Genomic DNA, 19,279 nt, shown 5'->3' on the forward strand with positions numbered 1-19,279 from the left:
CTTTGCAGATCTTCGCACTGTTGACAAAGTCGTTCACCCTACATATAAATCAGCTTGCAATGCTCTTGGCCTATTAGACGGAGATGATGAATGGGATATTGCCTTGAATGAAATAGTCAGCTGGGCAACTGCTCAACAACTGCGAGAAATGTTTGCAACATTGCTATTATTCTGTGAGGTGACAGGCCCAAAGCAGTTATGGCTTGCACATGGGAAAGATTTGTCAGACGACATTCTACCTAGACAGTAAAGGCGTCTCGGGTACAGAGATGTGAAACTAAATGATGGACAAATCCAAAACTACGCTCTGTTGGAACTTGAAATCATTCTCAACAGAAGTGGCCGTAGCTTAAAACAATATGCAGACTTTCCAACCCCAGATAAATCCTTGATAAAGAATTGTGGGAATAGGATACTACTAGAGGAACAAAATTATGATGCTGAGGAAATGGCAGTACAAGCTGAACAATTTTAAACTGGGTTGAATACTGATCAAAGAAAAGTGTATGACAGTGTCTTAAATGTAGTTCACCAAAAAACTGGTGGCCTCTTCTTCGTGTATAGAAGCGGAGGTACAGGTAAGACATACCTTTGGGTAGCACTCATATCTAGGATACGATCTGAAGGACTTATTGTTCTTGCAGTAGCCTCCTCTGGAATTACAGCATTACTGTTGATATCCGGTAGGACAACCCACTCTACGTTCGTAATACCAATAAAACTAACCGACACAACAAGTTGCAGAATAGAACAAGGAATAGATCTCGCACACTTGATTAGAGAAGCTTCTCTGATTATATGGGACGAGGCACCAATGGTACACCGTCATGATTTTGAGGCCGTTGACAGAGCCTTTCATGATATCATGCAACTAGATGACCCTGAGGCAAAGGAAAAAAATCTTTGGAAGTAAAACTGTTGTGCTAGGTGGAGGTTTTAGACAAATACTCCCAGTCATTCCAGGGAAGGGACGGGCAAACGTCGTGGATGCTTCAATAAGCAAATCAGCACAGATATGGCCACACTGTGTGGTCTTTAAGCTGCAAAAGAATATGAGACTTATGAAAGACAAAGATAATAATGAGGTTGAAGAATTGGAAGATTTTGCAAAATGGGTTCTTGATATTGGCGATGGTAATATTCCGGCAAATACAAAGGAAGGGGAGGACGAGAAAACATGGATTGGAATATCAAGAGATCTGTTACTACCGACTACAAATGATCCCATCGGCACAGTTGTCAGTTCAATTTACCCTGCACTCCTTAACAACTACACGAACCCCAATTATTTGCAAGGTAGAGCAATTTTGGCTCCCAAAAACGAGTTGGTCGATGAGATTAACTGATAAATTCTCCGACTAATACCAGGTGACGAGGTAATTGCAAAAAGTGCGAATAGAATTTGTCCACTCACTAACGGAGGGAACATGGAGAATTTATACCCAACGGAATTTTTGAACTCCCTTTGGTTTCAAGGCTTACCAAACCACGAGATACATTTGAAGGTTGGATGCCCAATAATATTGATGAGGAACATAAACCAAGCTGCCGGCATGTGAAATGGAACTAGACTGATTGTTGTACGTATACGATCACGTACATTGGAGGCCAAAGTTATCACGGGGACTAATGTCGGTACATTGGTTGCAATTCCACGAATAGAAATGACTCCAACGGAAACTAAATGGCCCTTTACAATAAAGAGGATGCAGTTCACTATTAGGGTTTGTTTCGCAATGACGATTAACAAAAGTCAAGGGCAGACATTTGAGCAAGTAGGTGTTTATTTACCTGAACCTGTTTTCAGCCACGGACAACTGTATGTTGCAGTATCACGAGTCACCTCTCGCAAGGGGTTGAAAATATACAGTCCACGAAAGGACATAGAAATGAGCGAGGAGGAAACCAAAAATGTCGTTTACATAGAAATATTTGATGAACTCTGAAAAGTTAACAACCCAACGAAAATAGTCTGCAGATTTTGGACAAGACTGTAATCCCACTTGTGAAAACAAATAGATAATAACATAGCTGTGGGAAATTTCGGTATGCTTCCCTTTTAATTATAAGGATTATAACGAAATTATATAAATGATAACTAGTCATAAACGAAATAACATCAACAAAAGAGAAGAGAAATAATAATCAACCTTTGGTCCTTGCAAATTCGGCCTAAGAACAATATCAAAATGATATTCGCCTAATCGTTGCACCTAAGATGATATGAGAAATGCCCTTTTGATTTTGCTAGAATCGATCCCCAAAATTCACTAATTAATTTTAGGGTTTTGTTGTGTTTTTGTTTGATGAGAGAATGCTAGGTCAAAAATGAATTAGGTTAGAAAATGAATCCCTTTTCTCTTATTATAACCGAAATAAGAGAAAGAAAAGGGAGATTTTTTCTTTCCTTTTTACTCGGTTTGACCGAGTGGCTCCAACAACAAATAAGGAGAAAAATCTCCTTATTTTAAGTTGTTATCAGAAATGTATAAAAATGTGTATTATTATAAATTGTCATTTATTTTATTCCGTATTAATACGTCTACACACAACAGCTTGCAGTCGATTTATTAATACCGGTCTGTAATAATTTATAATGACAATCATGTATAATATATACTTTAACTATAAATATCGCATATTTATAATTAGCTATTTAAATATAACCGATTACGTTTAATTACGAATTAACATCTTAATTCGTGCAAGCTAGCATTATATACATTAATTAAATATAACATATTATATTCAATTTACGAATTGACAGTTAATTCGTCTCAGCTAATATTATTTAATTGTATTAAATAATCGTCTCATCAACACATTGACTAACTGTTTAGTCAAATACTTGAACTAACCTTTTAGTCAGGCATCAATGTGATTATATTTTCATACAATCACATCTCTCAAACACATCCTTTAGGTGTGACTTTTAGGGACCAGTTGATCACCGCCATCAGTATGATAATAACGTCAAACTTTCTAGCAAGCCAACCGTTATTAAGTAATCGTTAATCAACTGATAAAATACAAAGTATACCCTTGTGAACCTATAAGAGATTTATAAATGTTATCACACTAATTTGTGGAGGACACAAGCTCCAACAAACTCCCACTTGTCCTCACAAGTGTATGTGCGATAACCGATTCTCATATCCTAAAATTTCTCCCACTCAATGTAAAACAATTTGCAAAATCCGTATTCACAAAGGTCGTATTTTACAAGTGATCAATATCAAGAGTGTTTTTCCCGACTAGAGAGTAACTTAACTGATAAACGAATCATCATTCGAGCATGGCCATGCATTTCAGTTACAACTCCTCGAGTGGCCCTGAGAAATAACTAAACCTGATAAAGGTTGGATATATTCTTCAACTCGAATCCTGCAGATATAAGCACAGTATGAAATGACCCAGAAAAAATCTACTTAGTCTCCTGTTACGGCAGACCATGAGAAAGAAACCAAAGTAACCCAAAAACTGCCTTAATCTCAAGAGACAGTCGATAGTCAAAAGAATCGACTCTAGGAACACAATGGACGTCCAATCCACGACCTGGCACCGAATGTTTTTAAACATTTAGGACTCCATTATGTTGTCACAATTTATTGTCCTACGAGGTATCGTTATAACTCGCATCTGTGATCGATCTGCCAACTGTTTGACTTATGGCTCGTTGAACCCACCATCAATCGACTGCACAATATAATAGCCAGAGTTATCAGCTCATGTAGGCGATTACGGACCAAAACAAATATAATGTAATTCAGTTCACTTTGTGGCGTTCAATGTTGTCAGTACAATCCACATGAAAAACAAAATATTATATTAAAACGATGAAGTTATAAATAGTATATGAAAAAGATAATGTATCAAATCCATAATCAACTACTACAACTCAGGAACACGTTTAATTCCCATGGAAATAACGTGCCCTTCATGCTTATCATAATTCAACGGTTTAGTGAGAGGGTCCTCGATGATATCATCCGAAGTTATCTTGTCAATCACTATCTCCTCTTGCTCCACGTAATCACGGATCAGGTGAGCCTACTGATGTACATGTCTAGACTTGTTGCTAGACTTAGGCTCCTTAGCCTGGAAGATGGCACCTCTATTGTCACAATAGATGGTGATCGGGTCATTCGAACTAGGAACTATCGTAAGTCCTTGTAAGAATTGACGCTTCCATATAGCTTCCTTTGCTGCTTCCGAAGCGGCATAGTACTCGGATTCAGTAGTAGAATCTACTACAACACTCAGTTTGGAACTCTTCCAGCTGACCGGAGCACCATTAAGAGTAAAGACGAACCTGGACTGAGATTTTGAGTCATCTCGAACCAGTTGAGGGTTTTGAACATTTTGGCTTTTGTATGCGAGATTTGGGTGGAATTTGGTATTTTCATTGTAATAGTTTGAATAAGGGGTACCACTCGTGTATGCTTGAAAAGCATTCACTTGTTCATTTATTCCCCTACATTCACTTTGGTCATGTCCCAAAGTTCCACAATTCTCACATATCCCACTTGGGATTGATGAAGATGCCGTCATGGCATTAACATGTTGCTTTGGTGATTTTGAGGCTTCTTCAAGTCTAGTCATAGCCTTTTCGAACTTCAAATTGATGGTATCAATGTGAGCACTAAGTTGAGCACCCAATTGAGTAATAGAGTCCACTTCATGCTTTCCTCCTCTAGTAGCCTTGCGAGGTCTACTATATTGTGAATTATGGACCGCCATTTCCTCAATCTTGTTCCAAGTTTGATTGTCATCAACTTCGGTGAACATTCCATTTGATCCCATGTTGAGAATGTTTCTTGAGTCTTCATAAAGACCGTTCCAAAATTGTTGTACCAAGAACCACTTGCTAAGTCCATGATGAGGACATGAGCGACAAATTCCTTTGAATCGCTCCCAAGCTTCATACAAAGATTCTTCATCTCTTTGCTTAAAGCCCGTAATTTGAGCTCTTAGCATGTTAGTCTTTTCCGGTGGATAGAACTTTTTGTAAAAAGCTAGAGCCAATTTCTTCCAAGAATCAATTCCGAGAGTAGCCTTATCAAGGCCTTTCAACCATTGTTTTGCGGTGCCAATTAGAGAAAAAGGAAATAAGACCCATCGAATTTGGTCTTGAGTTACACCGGTTTGAGAAATCGCATCACAATAGTCGCAAAAAGTCTCCATGTGAGAGTGAGGGTCTTCACTAGGCATCCCCCCAAATTGGCTTCTTTCGACTAATTGGATAAATGCGGATTTGGCAATGAAATTTCTGGTTAAATGTTGTGGTGTGGGAGTAACATTAGGTAGGTTCTCCTCGGTTGGTACGGAATGTGATGAAAATTTAGGCATTGTGGGTTGATTTTATGTTGGATTTTGTGTTAGGTTCTCCTCAACTTCTCTTGCAAAAGGGTTGATGAACTCAATAGTGTTTGGTTGAATATCTACAACCTCACCAATACCTCTCAAAGTTCTCCTAGCAAGTCTTCTATTGTTTGTCAAAGTCCTTTCAATTTCGTTATCAAAGGGTAACAAGTTACCTTGTGATATTCTAGACATGCAAAATATCAAACAACTCGAAAATAATTAGAACAAACCTTGAGGAGTTTTACTTCCCCAAGGCAAAGGAAGACACAACTAATAACAATATAAGAAAATCTAAATCAAGTTAACACCGTCCCCGGCAACGGTGCCATTTTTTGGTCGGACTCACTTGGAGGTTTAGTTTTCGGTACTTGTAGTTAGGAGCACCTAGACCAAAACACAATTTATAACTCCACAAACAACTCTACAATTAGTAAAGAGGCAAGTAAAGGTCGGATCCCAAGGGACGGGAATTGAGATGAGATTTTCAATTGCAACTAGTGGTGTCTAGGGGTGTCACAATTTGGGATTTGAAGTAGAAGATCACTAAACTAAATAACAATGAAAGTAAACAAGCAAGATGATTAAAAAGAGATGTAAACAATTGATAAAAGGTACTAGGGTGTCATGGGGTCATAGGGGATTCATGGGAATTGATCATACAAACATATTCTCAAATTATAAGCAAGCAATTATTGTTGTGATGGATCGAGTTGGTTTATGTCTTACAATCCTAGGAAAGTTTGGGTCCCGGAGCCGAATCGATTAGATTGTACAACACCTACAAGTCGACTTAATATTCCCTACTCAACTATATGCATGGTCTAATGAGACTCGGGTTGATTTATGTCTTACAAGTCTCATTGAAAAGATAGGTGATGGGTAAAAAATGCAAGGATTCATAGGCTCGCATTTTATCAAACATGTGCATAAGTTGAGATCACAACAAGCAAGCAAATAAACTATGAAAACATATTAATGTAAGCATGAATCATCCCCCATGTTGGTTTCCCCTAATTACCCATTAACCCTAGCTAAGGAAACTACTCACTCATTATCATGTTGAACATGCTAGGAAGGTTGTCAATCATACCAACAAAGTGAAACATGATGAATAAATGAAGATAATTAACAATAATTAAAAAGGGATTAAGAGAATTATACCTACTAATGATTCCAATAATAAAGCAAAGAATAATAGAAGTACTTGATGATTGATTGGAAGGTTGTCAATCTCCCAATAATAACCCAAATAATCTTCAATTACCCAAAACAAAGGATGAACAAGAGAGAGATTAAGGAAATGAAACTTGTATTAAGACTTGATTAAATGTTGATTACAAGATTAAAGAGAGATTTGATTGATATTAACTACACTAGAGATTGCTAAGAAGAACATACTCTTCTAATTAGACTAATGGGGTATTTATAGTGGGGATTAGTTACATAAATTAGGGTTTACTAAGGGCTTAAATGACGATTAAGTCCTTGAGGAATCGCCGGTCTCTAGGGAGACTCCGGTCTCCTTTTCGCCGGTCTTAGAAAAATATGCGCATCCTTCCATGAAGTTTATAGAAGACGAAATGGCTGACAAGCAATCCGAGCGTCCAGGGCACGGGACGGGCGGATTGGGGGTGTTCTGGACGGGCGGATTGTTTGGGTGGACGGGCGGATTGTGGTGTTTTGGGACGGGCCTCCACTGGGGGAAGACGCTCGGATTGCCCTTGCTGGACAGGCGTCTTGTGGACAATCCGCTCGGATTGTCTTACAGCTACTTTCTTTCTTCTTTTCTTCCTTTTTCTTCATAGAATCCTTGAGTATTTCCTCGGGGATACAAGGATCTTTTCTCATCATTGCCCATCTACTATAGTATGTACAAAGGTCTTCTAATCTTGTCTTCTCTTTGATGCTTGGTCATTGAATTCAATCAATTTAGCTTCATTTTGCCATGAAAATGCAAGGTTTGCACTCCTTTCCTACCAAGGAAACAAAACCTCAAAGAATATGCAAAACAAAGGACTAAAGACAATAAATGACCCAAATATGCACTAAAAAGCATGGGAATAAAGCTAATTCGGGGACTAAATATGCTCTAATTATGGTCACATCAATGACATACCAACAGGAGTGACGCGGCCTGCTTTTATGTCCTCACGGTACACGGGACAGTTCCTCCTCCAATGTCCAGTCTTGTGACAATGGTGGCACTCAATGTCACCGCCCTTGCTCTTTGCCTTACCTTGTGAGCCACTAGTCTCACCAGGCCCACTCTTACCGTTTCCTGGCTTCTTAAACTTTGGCTTACCTACAGTTAGGTCGCCGGGAGCTTTGCCCTTACCCTTATTCTTGTTGGAAATCATGAGAACATCTTGCTTCATGCTCCCACTCAATTTCATATCCTTCTCGGTCTGTACGAGAAGTGAGTGTAGCTCATAAGGACTTTTCTTCATGTCATTCATGTAGTAATTTGCCCTGAAAAGGGCAAAACCATCATGAAGTGAATGAAGCATACGGTCAATGACTATGCTCTCACTGATTTTGCAATCAAGTGCCTCCAATTTCTCGACATTCTCAATCATGTTAAGAATGTGTGGACTAACCGGTTGGCCCTTCTGGAGTTTTGCATCAAAGAAGCGACAGGTATACTCATAAGTAACGATTCTCGGTGCTTTTGAGAACTCGTTAATGAGCGTGGTGAAAATCTTGTTTGCACCTTGGGCAATGAAGCGTCTCTGCAAATTGGTTTCCATTGCAAAGATGAGTACGTTCTTTATCGCACCCGCTTCCATGACGAAGTCACTATAAGCAAGTGACTCGTTAACTCTTGCATTAGGGCCTGGGTTTACCGGTATTGGCTCAGTTAAGTACTTGAGCTTACCGTCAGCAATGGCAGCATTCCGCAATGATGCCTCCCAGTCCGCAAAGTTGGACCCGTCATTTTTCAGACGTGTGAACTGATTCATGTGGTCCATGCAAGCTTTCAGCGATGACTCGCGTCCAAGTGTGGCACTTGGCATTGGGATTTCGTTATTTCCAGCCATTTGTTGTAACAGTATTATCAAAATAAACGTATTCTACACTGCGAAAAGAAGAATAAATATAATAAGCATACTCCTCGTTATGATATAAGTCTAATGCAATAATGCTATAACACGAAGACTCAAGCATTTATACAATTTACCTCCAAGAATTATATAAATGATCTCAAGACTCAATTATCCGTAAATTGATAAGCCAACCTTTTGGCTAATTCTACTGTTAGAATTCTTGGTCGATAAATTTCTGTAAATTCTATCTTTAGTCCATCATAATCACGAGAAACTCTTCGGATTATAATGTTGAGGTAAACTAAGTCAACACATACTACTTACCCAACGTAGAAGGGGTCATATGGAGAGTAAGGTCTTATATGCCTACCGACGAAGAACGGATTCATAGTTGTTTGCCCTTATAAAGACTAGTCTCAATTTCAGTTTTAGAGGAAGATCCCATCAACTTTATTTTAATTCATTTTAAGTGAACTAATAATCTAGCACGCGAGAATGAACAAACTAAGGTGATGGCTTAAAAGTGTGACATCTGTATGTCGATGAAAACTAACATTCAACCTATATGAGTCAATTTTCATGCATTTTAGTAGGTGGTTTGGTTTTAGGCGGAATATGATGCACTAACTATCATGTGAATGAAAAGCAATAAGAACGGTAAAACGTAAAACAAAATAAAGTCCTAGTGTGGCCTATCTACCAAAATGAACATAAATACAACTTTGGAATCCATCCTTGGACTCGAGAAGCTTGTCTTGATCTTCCATCTTGGTCCATGTAGCGGAAGTGAGCAATCCAATCTCCATCTTTAGTCTTCTCAAAATTACAATTTAAAAATACATAATAAACCTATTTACATTCTAATTTCAAAACCGTAATAATTAAAGAAAACCAAACGGAGATACGAGATCTCAAATTACATTAAAAATTATGTTTCCATCATTACGAAAACATAATTTAACTAAGGCCACACTAGGTATTACAAATTACAACCGATTGCAAAAATACGTAAATTAAACCATTCAACAAAACATTCAACTAAATAAAAATGCATCAACTAAAAATTAAACATTCAAGACATAATTCCTTAATTATATAGATTAATTTATCCAAACCACCTATTTAAATGATCAAATTAAGTGACAATTCCTCAATTACTCACATTAATTTCAATCTTAATTCACATTAACCTATAATATGAATTAATCTCACATTAAAACAGAAACCAATTTTTTTTTCTCGGCAATTCTGGAAAAACCGAAGCAAAACAGTTTTTTTTATTTTTCTCGGCAAAAGCACAAAACCGAAAGAAAAAAAACAGAAACCTTTTTTTTCTTTGCACTCGGCATAATGCCCTAATAACAAAAAACCATCATTTATATGAACAATTTGTTTATAGTTGCTACTAGGTCATGATTGGCATAATCATCAACATTTAAATTAATGAAACATGATTCTTTAAACAACAATTTAATCTCATGTATGCCAACAACTATATAGCAAAAACAAATTATCATCATAAACAAAGCAATTCCATTTACATATCAATTTAATTTTTATTAAATCAACACATCTACAAATTCATTATATTATCATCTTAACCTATTAAAACAATAATATGAATAAATCAAATGGAATCAAAACAACAAAACAAAACAAAAAAATTCGGCTGTAAAAAACAACAAATCGGCAATTTTTTTTTTTTTTTATAAAACAGCCGCACCATTTTTTTTTTCTTCTTTTTTTTTGTTCAAAACAATTTATGAAAATCATCAAAAAATAATTTCGTGGCCTTGGCTCTGATACCACTTGTGGGAAATTTCGGTATGCTTCCCTTTTAATTATAAGGATTATAACGAAATTATATAAATGATAACTAGTCATAAACGAAATAACATCAACAAAAGAGAAGAGAAATAATAATCAACTTTTGGTCCTTGCAAATTCGGCCTAAGAACAATATCAAAATGATATTCGCCTAATCGTTGCACCCAAGATGATATGAGAAATGCCCTTTTGATTTTGCTAGAATCGATCCCCAAAATTCACTAATTAATTTTAGGGTTTTGTTGTGTTTTTGTTTGATGAGAGAATGCTAGGTCAAAAATGAATTAGGTTAGAAAATGAATCCCCTTTTCTCTTATTATAACCGAAATAAGAGAAAGAAAAGGGAGATTTTTTCTTTCCTTTTTACTCGGTTTGACCGAGTGGCTCCAACAACAGATAAGGAGAAAAATCTCCTTATTTTAAGTTGTTATCAGAAATGTATAAAAACGTGTATTATTATAAATTGTCATTTATTTTATTCCGTATTAATAAGTCTACACACAACAGCTTGCAGTCGATTTATTAATACCGGTCTGTAATAATTTATAATGACAATCATGTATAATATATACTTTAATTATAAATATCGCATATTTATAATTAGCTAATTAAATATAACCGATTACGTTTAATTACGAATTAACATCTTAATTCGTTCAAGCTAACATTATATACATTAATTAAATATAACATATTATATTCAATTTACGAATTGACAGTTAATTCGTCTCAGCTAATATTATTTAATTGTATTAAATAATCGTCTCATCAACACATTGACTAACTGTTTAGTCAAATACTTGGACTAACCTTTTAGTCAGGCATCAATGTGATTATATTTTCATACAATCACATATCTCAAACACATCCTTTAGGTGTGACTTTTAGGGACCAGTTGATCACCGCCATCAGTATGATAATAACGTCAAACTTTCTAGCAAGCCAACCGTTATTAAGTAATCGTTAATCAACTGATAAAATACGAAGTATACCCTTGTGAACCTATAAGAGATTTATAAATGTTATCACACTAATTTGTGGAGGACACAAGCTCCAACAATAGCATGCTGCTTCAAATACTACAAGTAACATCTACATTTCTTCTGGTCTAACTCCTTATAGGTTGTAAACTGAAAACCAATATGATACAGCACCATTGCATGGCTATCAATTGAATTATGCCTAAACAAGATCATATATACTCTCAATAATCAAGTGGTATTGAGTCTCTGGCAGCAGTGGCATGTTAGTTGTGGGAGTTGATGGTTTATTTAGGGAAGGTATGCTAATGTTTGGCCAGATTTCAGATTGGAATCCCGCCCCGTAGGAACTGATAGAGAGTTGGTGTAGTTTCTAAAGTTGTTAAATTAAATGAAGAACGTAAAATTTTATAGATTAATAGCCATACAGATGTAGCATGTAGCTTTAAAAATTAAGTGATTGTGGTAATTTTTATAGGTACTGAGTTATTCATTTGGCGAATAATGTCTGATGTGTAATATGTTATAACTTCCTGTATGGCTATCTTGGAATATCTAGAGGTTTTTCCACAATAGTTGTAACACCCCCATTTATTTAGGAGCCTTTAGCTAGACATTCCCAATAAATAGGATTGTTACCATCTCGGTTTCCCGAGGTAGTGAATAACAAAGTCCAACTCACCAAAGTACTTTAAATTAAAACTTTAATGATTACATGTTTATTACAACTTAATCAACTAAAACTTAATATAAAAATAAATACAACTCGCAGCGGAAATTAAATAAGTGATATAACTACATTTGTGATCTAGACTCCTGCAGGTCCGAAAGCTCACACGCCCAAGCTCCCCATATCCAGCTAACTCAAAACCTGCTATTTAAATCTGCTCCCCATTTAACCGGAAATATTAAATGGTTCACCACAGGATGCCATCAATTAAAGCAGGCATCAATTTTATTTTGACACAGAAGCAAACACGTCAACCAATGGTTGAGTAAGAATAACCAACAACAAGTCAAAGTGAAATGATATGACATATAATGCCAAAACAACTGAGCTCATCACCCGAAACACCCATTCATCCCGCCAATCCCTGGCCCGGGGTATTCATCATTCCAACCGAAGTTGAAGTATTCACCATCCCAACCGAAGTTGAGGTATTCACCATCCCAACCGAAGTTGAGGTATCCATCATCCCAGTATAAAACTGAGGTATCCAACAATTACGACTGGAGATAACCAACAACCACAATATAAACCAACATATACAAATTAATTCTCCCTTCCAACAGTTACGATATTATTAACCAATCATATGCAATATAAATCTTCCTTCCAACAATTACGACTATATCAACCAACACAACTCACATACGATCAATTCACTTTAATACAAACCATCCAACAAACATTATCGAGTAAAAGTTGAGTAGGATTTATCCCTACCTGGCAAGCGATTCCAATTAAGCAGCTTAAGCAATCCAAATAATTAAAGCAATCCGATCCGACTATAATCCTTCACAACCGTCACCTAATCAAAATATTATAATTCAATTCAATTATTTATTATTACTTTTCATTTTTAATTATAACTTATATTCATTATTCAAATTAATTACTTAATTATTATTATTAATTATTAAAGGTTACGATATTAAAACCCGCTTACAAAATAAACACACCCCCCACTATACACCGTGTAAAACCCGTCACAAACACCCCCCCCCCCCCTAAACTCCTCCTTCCACGCCACCACAAGCCACCACTCACACCGCCCAAGCCCGACACCAGCAGCCTGCAGTCCCACGCACCCAACTCTCCCCTAAACACCAGCTCCACCACCACCAGCAACCCATAAAACCCACGCCCTAAACCACCCGACACCACCAACACTCCTCTGACACACCCACAAAACCCGTCCCAAAACACCACCTACCGCCACCTATGTTGCCGCCTACAACCACCAACCAACTCACCCATCCATGCTCGACAAAAACCATCAAAAATCACCCTAACCCAGACCTCCTACAACCACCAAAACTCCCTCCAAAAACCCGCTGCCCAAACACGTTCTCCTCCCCTGTTTTCACCACCACCGCCGCAAACAGCCACCTGCCACCATTCCGCCACCACCAATATGACCTACCACCTTCCCTTATCACAACCCCCTATACCCAGGTCAAGTCGAGGTCAATTACGGGTTCAATTACTCATTCTAATCACCCACAACCAAACCCGTATAACCCCCGACCAGACCACTTTTAGCCGCCCTAAACACCACCCTACCCACGGTCAATGACGGTCAACAATGGTCAGGTTAGAAAATTGGCAGTCCAATGTCGCTATAGGTCCAATTCCCGAGTCCTATGGTGGTCTATATAAGTCATACTATCGTTCTAAAGATGCTTGCATGAAAAGAATATAAATTGATTTAAGATGAATAATTACCTTGAGTTGATTAATTGACTAATGTTAATTTCTTCCTCTTCCGTCTCCTAAAGCTTCTTCTTTTAATTTGTGAATTATTTCTCAGATTTGAGGTGGTATTTATAGTGTAAAATTTAGAGAATACGAGGCCAATTAGGAAACTATGTAACTTTCCTTATTCTAATTAATATAGAAATTGTCATTATAATTATATCATTATTATTTATCATATACTATTAATCCTACCATCACTATGATTTCCTCATATAATATTTACTAATTTATTATTGCCATAACTTTATTTTTATTATTATAATTATAATTACCTTTATATATTATTATCTCCTTGTTATATTATCATTAATTTCCGATACAAATCCCGACTATACTCATACCAATTAAATAATTTTAGGCCCATATAATGATAGCACACGGCCCAAAGCACAAATATTAGCCAAACCCAATTCCCGACTTGAATTATTAATTTATTATTTAATTAACGTCTTACTTGTATTTATTATTAGAAATGTCCTTTAATCACTCATTAAATTACATAAATTATCCTTATAAATTATTATTAAAATACGGAGTATTACAGTCTTCCCCCCTTAAAATGAACTTCGTCCCGAAGTTCGCCCACAACTACCACCACAACATTTATAAACATTCTTACAACTAAGCATCTTTCAACACCATCATCCATTTACGATCATTATCCATACCAATCGCATCACAAGGTATCACAACAACAATTCATAATATTCGTAGTATCACATTCCTTCCCCCTAAAAATTAACTTCGTCCTCGAAGTTCGGAATATCAAACAAATGGAACAACCAAATCATTATTATAATATAAAACATGAAACACACATTGTAATATAAAACAACTTTTATTTCCAACACAATACCCATTAATGACTAAATGAATAACAAAATCTTTGATTTAGTTCTAAATAGCAAAACCACAACATACAGTATACTCGAACTAACTTTATTTAAACTCAACTACTTCACTTAACTACCGACGAAAACGTTGCCAAGATAAATAACAATCTATAACAAAATAAAGACAATTGTTTAGTCTTTTCTTAATAATGATATCTAACTTAAACATGGATGCAATTATCGTGAACATATATATGGCTTAGGGCAACACATTCCGCATATCACTAGACATATTATTCTACTTCACATAATTGACAACATCAAATATAACGTTCAAGAGATCAAAAACAAAACTTGTTATACATTTTACATGTTATAACTTCGAACAATCTTCAAGGCTAGGAAAACATGGTATCACTCCTAACAATCATTAATATATAATAGCATAACTACTTATTGAGAACATATAATTTTTAGAAAAAAAATACAGAAAGTTAATAAACCATGAGAAAAAGAATCAAGTTAAAAATTCAAATGATTAATTTATAATGCATTTTACAAGCTACTTGGTCGAAACGGAAATTTTACAGCAACTTGTCAGAAACTTAGGTTAACTTGTAAAAATCACCATAAATTGTCAAAATATTTTCTTAAAACGTGGCTTACCAATTTAGAAACATTCATGAGTCTATTAAACAGTGGCGTTGGAATTATAACAATTAATTACGTAGTTTTTAAATGACAAATTTTACAAAAACATGGCGCGAAAACATCACTGTACAGGAACATTTCGACTACTGTCCACTAAAATATTTATTTCTCCTAAACAGTATATTATTTGAACATGAAACCAGTGGCATATGAAAGCTAACTCACAAAGGTATCACACATAAAACTGTCGGGCAAGAATTTTAAACTGACAGTCAATGACAGCCAAAACCATCAAGGATAAAATGTCGAGAAATCAACCAAAATCACATTCTTCACAATTTCACTTATACCCATCACGCTTCACATATTAATCACAACTATGCCTGCCCCAAATACATACCATCACACTTTTCTATAACCATACACATATACCAATGCTTAAAATCATATCACATCTCCTCTTCCTAGAAGCAAGTTATGTCCCCGTAACCACAATCATCAATGATAACAATATTCAAACAAGGCAAACAAAACTTACAAGGTAAAATAAACAATATTCATTTTAAATTACCCCACACTCTCAAGTATTCTCTCAGGGTTCCCGGTTCAAAACTGAGAGGGCCATGGTACGAATTAAGGGATCCTTCTTAACCGCACTAAGAGGGGCTCCTAACAGTTTCTACCCGGGGTTCATTTTATTTAGACACATCCTAAGTTCATTATTATTCATTGATTAGGCCTGAGGATCGTTTTGCTCTGATACCACTTTGTAACACCCCCATTTATTTAGGAGCCTTTAGCTAGACATTCCCAATAAATAGGATTGTTACCATCTCGGTTTCCCGAGGTAGTGAATAACAAAGTCCAACTCACCAAAGTACTTTAAATTAAAACTTTAATGATTACATGTTTATTACAACTTAATCAACTAAAACTTAATATAAAAATAAATACAACTCGCAGCGGAAATTAAATAAGTGATATAACTACATTTGTGATCTAGACTCCTGCAGGTCCGAAAGCTCACACGCCCAAGCTCCCCATATCCAGCTAACTCAAAACCTGCTATTTAAATCTGCTCCCCATTTAACCGGAAATATTAAATGGTTCACCACAGGATGCCATCAATTAAAGCAGGCATCAATTTTATTTTGACACAGAAGCAAACACGTCAACCAATGGTTGAGTAGGAATAACCAACAACAAGTCAAAGTGAAATGATATGACATATAATGCCAAAACAACTGAGCTCATCACCCGAAACACCCATTCATCCCGCCAATCCCTGGCCCGGGGTATTCATCATTCCAACCGAAGTTGAAGTATTCACCATCCCAACCGAAGTTGAGGTATTCACCATCCCAACCGAAGTTGAGGTATCCATCATCCCAGTATAAAACTGAGGTATCCAACAATTACGACAGGAGATAACCAACAACCACAATATAAACCAACATATACAAATTAATTCTCCCTTCCAACAGTTACGATATTATTAACCAATCATATGCAATATAAATCTTTCTTCCAACAATTACGACTATATCAACCAACACAACTCACATACGATCAATTCACTTTAATACAAACCATCCAACAAACATTATCGAGTAAAAGTTGAGTAGGATTTATCCCTACCTGGCAAGCGATTCCAATTAAGCAGCTTAAGCAATCCAAATAATTAAAGCAATCCGATCCGACTATAATCCTTCACAACCGTCACCTAATCAAAATATTATAATTCAATTCAATTATTTATTATTACTTTTCATTTTTAATTATAACTTATATTCATTATTCAAATTAATTACTTATTATTATTATTAATTATTAAAGGTTACGATATTAAAACCCGCTTACAAAATAAACACACCCCCCACTATACACCGTGTAAAACCCGTCACAAACACCCCCCCCCCCCTAAACTCCTCCTTCCACGCCACCACAAGCCACCACTCACACCGCCCAAGCCCGACACCAGCAGCCTGCAGTCCCACGCACCCAACTCCCCTCTAAACACCAGCTCCACCACCACCAGCAACCCATAAAACCCACGCCCTAAACCACCCGACACCACCAACACTCCTCTGACACACCCACAAAACCCGTCCCAAAACACCACCTACCGCCACCTATGTTGCCGCCTACAACCACCAACCAACTCACCCATCCATGCTCGACAAAAACCATCAAAAATCACCCTAACCCAGACCTCCTACAACCACCAAAACTCCCTCCAAAAACCCGCTGCCCAAACACGTTCTCCTCCCCTGTTTTCACCACCACCGCCGCAAACAGCCACCTGCCACCATTCCGCCACCACCAATATGACCTACCACCTTCCCTTATCACAACCCCCCTATACCCAGGTCAAGTCGAGGTCAATTACGGGTTCAATTACTCATTCTAATCACCCACAACCAAACCCGTATAACCCCCTGACCAGCCACTTTTAGCCGCCCTAAACACCACCCTACCACGGTCAATGACGGTCAACAATGGTCAGGTTAGAAAATTGGCAGTCCAATGTCGCTATAGGTCCAATTCCCGAGTCCTATGGTGGTCTATATAAGTCATACTATCGTTCTAAAGATGCTTGCATGAAAAGAATATAAATTGATTTAAGATGAATAATTACCTTGAGTTGATTAATTGACTAATGTTAATTTCTTCCTCTTCCGTCTCCTAAAGCTTCTTCTTTTAATTTGTGAATTATTTCTCAGATTTGAGGTGGTATTTATAGTGTAAAATTTAGAGAATACGAGGCCAATTAGGAAACTATGTAACTTTCCTTATTCTAATTAATATAGAAATTGTCATTATAATTATATCATTATTATTTATCATATACTATTAATCCTACCATCACTATGATTTCCTCATATAATATTTACTAATTTATTATTGCCATAACTTTATTTTTATTATTATAATTATAATTACCTTTATATATTATTATCTCCTTGTTATATTATCATTAATTTCCGATACAAATCCCGACTATACTCATACCAATTAAATAATTTTAGGCCCATATAATGATAGCACACGGCCCAAAGCACAAATATTAGCCAAACCCAATTCCCGACTTGAATTATTAATTTATTATTTAATTAACGTCTTACTTGTATTTATTATTAGAAATGTCCTTTAATCACTCATTAAATTACATAAATTATCCTTATAAATTATTATTAAAATACGGAGTATTACAATAGTTGTGTTTAAAATTTCACTGCCTTTTTTCAGCTGCATTGCCTTTGGAGTTTCCGGATGGTACAACTCCTGTTACCTGTCTCGTGTGCATATACGATTGCTCTTTGGGTAAGAAGGTAGGCGTTGGACCCTTAATGGACAAGGCTTTTGTTACTCCTCCACCTGCTGGCAGCCTATACATGGAACAGGTCCATGTTAAGGTTAGTTTCTGACTTTATCTTATGTCTATAATCTGATAGCATGTGGTTTTTGGTGCCACCTGTTATTTTGGCATCGAACATTCAACCACGCCGCAAATACTTTTCAGAACACATCTTATTCTCACCCTTTTTCATTTTCCTCGCCCCCCCCCCCCCCACCCACTCGATTTACGAGTTACTTTATGTTACTGCACACTTGCATTACCTTTTGTTTGGACTATTTAGTATTTTTCGTAACTGGAAACATGGATGACACAACATAAATTTATATGGCACAAGTTGTATGGTTGCTGCTGAAAAAAAAAACTTCCTCAAACTTATGATGCCTTACATTAACGAACGCTTATGACGCTATGTCTCGTAGGTTTACCTTGCGGAAATTATTTTCAAAGAAACTGAGTTTGATAGCTTCCACTCCGGCAAGTCCCTAATAGAAATGTATTAAACTATCTGATCCACTAAGTAATTGGAAATGGCCATTTGGGCTTGCTCAAAGTCGTTATGCTGCTTAAGCAGTTTACGAAACTACGAAAGTAATTATGAAAACCTTAAGGTTTTTTATCAGATGTTCCCGAAGGGATACCTTAGGGATCGTTATTAGTGTGCTCTATTTGGTGTGAAGATCAGATATCAAACCATGGATGTTTTTTTGCAGTATGTTGTATCTGTCAAGCGCAGTCTC

The 19,279-nt window shown here is 36.5% G+C and overlaps 1 protein-coding gene and 1 non-coding gene across 2 annotated transcripts; both read left to right on the plus strand.

The window, feature by feature from the left end:
- Positions 1 to 875: 875 nt before the first annotated feature.
- LOC141595335 (uncharacterized) lies at positions 876 to 1,346 on the plus strand. Its single transcript, XM_074415298.1, has one exon. The coding sequence runs from the start codon at positions 876 to 878 to the stop codon at positions 1,344 to 1,346; it is 471 nt and encodes a 156-aa protein (XP_074271399.1).
- A 3,524-nt stretch (positions 1,347 to 4,870) lies between these two features.
- On the plus strand, positions 4,871 to 4,977 carry LOC141597586 (small nucleolar RNA R71). The gene has a single exon (XR_012522814.1). It is a non-coding gene; the product is annotated as a small nucleolar RNA R71 (small nucleolar RNA).
- The last annotated feature ends 14,302 nt before the right edge of the window (positions 4,978 to 19,279 follow it).

Source organism: Silene latifolia, chromosome 8, assembly GCF_048544455.1.
Source record: "Silene latifolia isolate original U9 population chromosome 8, ASM4854445v1, whole genome shotgun sequence".
In the NCBI taxonomy this organism is placed as follows: domain Eukaryota; kingdom Viridiplantae; phylum Streptophyta; class Magnoliopsida; order Caryophyllales; family Caryophyllaceae; genus Silene; species Silene latifolia.